Consider the following 4,394-nt stretch of genomic DNA (forward strand, 5'->3'; position numbering starts at 1 on the left):
TCCCGGGGTGTCCCTGCTGTCCCCAGGGAGAGCGGTGGCATGGCGGGGAGCTGCGGCAGGAGGACAGACCCATCCGCCTGGCGTTAGGGCTTAGTCACCAGCTGGTGTGGGTGATCCGGGATGTCTGCTCCCTCCCCGTGCCTCAGTTTCCCTGTTGCAAAACCGGCTGTTGGCTGATGTGCCGTGTCCTTCTCTCAGGGTCACCTCTGTGCCCGGCGGGCGCCAACGTCCCACCCCCCCGGTGCACCATGGCGTCCCGCATCGGTCTGCGGATGGAGCTGATGAAGCAGCAAGCGCAGCAGGAGGCCGAGAGGGAGCGCATGCAGCAGCAGATGATGATGAACTACATGCAGCAGCAGCGGATGCCGGTGGCTTCCACCCCGGCCATCAACACCCCCGTCCACTACCAGTCCCCACCACCCGTGCCCGGAGAGGTCCTCAAGGTATAGTGGTGGGGGCGTCCTCCCTGCCCCGGGGCTGAGGGGGTGTGGGAGATCCCTGATGGTTTGTCTCCTTGCAGGTTCAATCCTACCTGGAGAACCCCACCACGTACCACTTGCAGAAGTCGCGGGACAAGAAGGTTCAGGCTTATCTCTCCGAAACCTATGGGAACAAGTTTGCTGCCCATGTCAGCCCCCTCAGCCACTCTCCCAAGCCGCCCCCCGCTGCGTCCCCCGGTGTCCGACCCGGCCACGTCATGTCCTCCTCGGCGGGCAACAGTGCACCCAACAGCCCCATGGCCATGCTCAACATCGGCTCCAACCCCGAGCGGGAGGTGAGGAGGTGCTACCGGGCTGCCGGGGGAGACGAAGGTGCTGGAAAGGGCCAAGAAGCCCACTTGGCACCTTACGCCTTTCCCTTTCAGTTCGATGAGGTCATTGATGACATCATGCGCCTGGATGACGTTTTGGGTTATATGAACCCCGAAGTCCACATGCCCAACACGGTGAGTCTCTGACGTGCGTTAGGAAGAGACCAGACCCCGGGCTGCGGGAGGGAGGGTGGCCTGGGGGTCCCGCAGCCCCGTGCTTGCAAGGACGGAGGTGGCACAGAGGGGACGTGTCCTTCTGCCCCATCCCCGCAGCGATGCCCGGGGAGCAGCCCAGCCCAGCCTTGTCCCTGGGACGGGTGTCCGTGGGGACCTGGGGCTGGGGGAAGGGAGGCAGCGGGATCTCCCTTTTCCAACTGCAAGAGCCAGTTCTTCCGCTTCTTTTCCCCTTTAATGACAGCCGGGAGCCCTTATAAAAAGCCGGAGAGGCGGGAGAGGGGCGTGGGGAGGGACCAAGCGCCCGCTGCAGCGTGGGGGGACGTTGGTGCTGGGAGAGGTTTCCCAACCAGGAGCTTGCTCGGAGAGGCACCATCTCCCGGGTCAGATCCGTATGGCAGCTTGTGCCTCCCAGTGGGATTCATCCTGCCGAGCCCTTCTCGGATGTGATTCATCTGCCCTATTTTAGATGCTGGCTGTGGGAGGGGATCAGCTGTGCCCTTTGAAGTCCTGTTTTCTTTGCTACTCTGATTATAGCTGTTTTAAGGGCCCGGGAAGACGATTACACCTGCCTGGGCTACGCACTCGCATCCCAGAGGCCGAGCAGCTGGGCTTGAACCCCGCTCCCACAGCCCCGGATGGAGCTAACCCACCTCTCCCTCTGGTTTTCAGCTGCCGATGTCCAGCAGTCACATGAATGTCTATAGCGGGGACCCCCAGGTGACGGCCTCTCTCGTAGGTGTCACCAGCAGCTCCTGCCCTGCCGACCTCACCCAGAAGAGAGAGCTGACAGGTACGTCCCCGGCCCCGGAGCCGGCGGGGAGCCGGCGGTGATGGTGAGCACCAAAGTTGGGGCCGCCCCGTCGCCGCGGGTGGGGAGGGCGGCTCTGGGGGATGCTGGGGTGCTCGTGGGGCAAGATGCAGCCTCGTTCCCTGCGGGTGATGTTGTGGGTCTCCGTTGCAGATGCCGAGAGCCGAGCCCTGGCGAAAGAGCGCCAGAAGAAAGACAATCACAACCTGAGTGAGTTGGGTGCTGGCTGCCCGTGGGTGGCGTGCCTTTCCCTCTCCCACCCCCGCAGCCCTTTCCCCATCACTCTTCATCCTCGTTCCCCCTCTCTCCAAGCCGGGTTCCCCTTCCCCATCCCACCTCACCCTCAGGAAATACCCCCGCAGCCCCCCTGCCGTGGCTCCCTCTTTCCCAGCTCTGCAAAGTGCCCACGGTGCAGGACAGACCCCGTTGTCCTTCTCGTTAGCACTGGGGGAAGGTCAGACCAGCCAGGGTGATGGAGGAGAGCAAGGTGCCAGAGGTTTCTCATCCTGAGCTCCCCGACTCCGGAGGGTCTGGCCGTGGCACGATGGTGGCTCCCAGCCCCACGAGCCAGGAGCAGCAGCGTGGCCGGTGGGGGCTGTGGGACATCAAGCTGCTCCTGCTGCCTCCTCACCTCCTTCCCTCTCTTCTCGTTTTGCAGTTGAGAGACGGCGAAGGTTTAACATCAACGACCGCATCAAAGAGTTGGGGATGCTGATCCCCAAGGCCAATGACCTGTACGTATCAGTGGTTTCCGTGGGGCTGGGATAAATGTGGGTCTCGTGGGCTTGCTCGACGCTCGGCCCCGGGGCAGATGGTACTTGCAGAGGGGCTTTTTGGTGGAGCAGGGGTGAGGGGAGGCGTTGCTGGCACACAGGTGACAATGTCTTTTTCCATCCTGCACCTCAGGGATGTGCGCTGGAACAAAGGGACAATCCTGAAGGCGTCTGTGGACTACATCAAGAGGATGCAGAAGGACTTGCAGAGGTCACGAGACCTGGAGAATCACTCGCGGCGTCTGGAGATGACGAATAAGCAGCTACTGCTCCGCATCCAGGTGAGCTTCCCTGTGCTCTTCCCTCCCTCCGCTCTGCTCCGGCCCCACAAGCGGCTCACTCCTGTCCTGCCGAGGGGACGGGCAGGGGTTCTCCTCCCTCTCATGGCTGTCGAGTCACCAAGAACAAAGTCTTCAGACAAACCAGACACCTGAGGTTCGGGTCACCACAGCGAGTGGTGTTGAGTTTTGCATAGGTCACCATTTTCCATCCTTCGCCTCTTCCCTGGGCTCCTTCACTGTGAGCTTCTCGGTCCCTCTGTCCCTGCCGCCTCCACGAATGCCCATGCGCTGTGTCCCCATGTGCGATGTCCCCACCAAAGACCTCCTGCGCTCTGTTGGCAGGAGCTGGAGATGCAGGCGCGCGTCCACGGGTTGCCCACCTCCTCACCCTCGGGCGTCAACGTGGCCGAGCTGGCTCAGCAGGTGGTCAAGCAAGAAGCCGGCGGGGACGAGGGGACGCTGGAGCCACTGCTGCCACCTCCGGACCCCGAATCGCAGCCGCAGCCGGCGTTGCCTCCACCGCCCCAGTCTCCCTACCACCAGCTGGACTTTACCCACAGCCTGAGCTTCGATGACGGCTCCCGGGGCTTCCCGGACAGCCTGGAGCCCGGCCACAGCGCTTCCTTCCCATCCCTATCCAAGAAGGAGCTGGACTTGATGCTGATGCAGGACACCATGCTGCCCCTGGCCTCCGACCCCTTGTTCTCGGCCATGTCCCCGGAGGCCTCCAAGGCCAGCAGTCGCCGGAGCAGCTTCAGCATGGAGGATGCAGACATGCTGTGACGAGGAGCTGCTCCGACGCCGGGGGCGAGGACTGGACCTTCAAGTTTGGTTAGTGAAGTTACAGGGCACTCTTCTCACAGGAGGAGCCCGTCCCACCGCGCACTTGAATCTACGTAGGAGTACCTTTTCTCTATGCAACGGGGGGTCTCGGATCAAGGCTCGCCAGGTACCGCCGTGTCTTTCGCAAGCTTTTTTTTTTTTTTTTTTTTTTTTTCAGGAGCTGGTGCGGACCTTCTTGGCTTGTCGTGGCGTTGGCCTGACTGCAGATTCCCCAGCCCGGGAGCGTGATCTCGGCTGCTTTGCCTTTCAGTGAATCCCTCCCAGACCCAACCCCTTTCCCCAGGCTGCTGGCTCGCAGCACGTTGGCCTGACTGCAGATTCCCCAGCCCGGGAGCGTGATCTCGGCTGCTTTGCCTTTCAGTGAATCCCTCCCAGACCCAACCCCTTTCCCCAGGCTGCTGGCTCGCAGCAGGAGCGGGCAGGGACCTTCGAGTCCCTGGGAGGAGAGGGATGATGCTCAGAGCTTTTTGTCTGGCTTGCCGCCTCCTTGCCGCCCCGCTCCGGGAGCCCACGTCCCCAAAGAGTCTTCCCCAGCGGTGCCCCCCCACCACCCCCGAGCCCTGTGGATGCTCCACGGTGCCAAGTCCTTCACGGTTCCTCCTTCCTCGGAGTGCCCGCTGCCTCTCTGGGTTGCAGGGCTGGAGGGAGACGTTAATTGGAGCAAATTAATTCACGGGGCACGGGGGGGTGTTGTCTGAGTG

General features: G+C 62.5%; 1 protein-coding gene across 2 annotated transcripts; it reads left to right on the forward strand.

Moving 5' to 3' along the window:
* Positions 1-248: 248 nt before the first annotated feature.
* On the forward strand, positions 249-3,696 carry TFEB (transcription factor EB). 2 transcript variants are annotated; one of them, XM_009888244.1, is made up of 8 exons: positions 249-443; positions 521-775; positions 866-946; positions 1,658-1,778; positions 1,950-2,006; positions 2,455-2,530; positions 2,703-2,850; positions 3,193-3,696. In XM_009888244.1, exons 1-8 carry the CDS (start codon positions 249-251, stop codon positions 3,631-3,633), a joined length of 1,374 nt encoding a protein of 457 aa, XP_009886546.1. In that variant the 3' UTR covers positions 3,634-3,696. The 2 variants fall into 2 exon arrangements, with proteins under 2 accessions (XP_009886546.1, XP_009886547.1); XM_009888245.1 differs by lacking the exon at positions 521-775.
* Positions 3,697-4,394: the final 698 nt, after the last annotated feature.

The sequence above is a fragment of the Charadrius vociferus genome, unplaced genomic scaffold (assembly GCF_000708025.1).
Source record: "Charadrius vociferus isolate BGI_N301 unplaced genomic scaffold, ASM70802v2 scaffold266, whole genome shotgun sequence".
NCBI lineage: Eukaryota > Metazoa > Chordata > Aves > Charadriiformes > Charadriidae > Charadrius > Charadrius vociferus.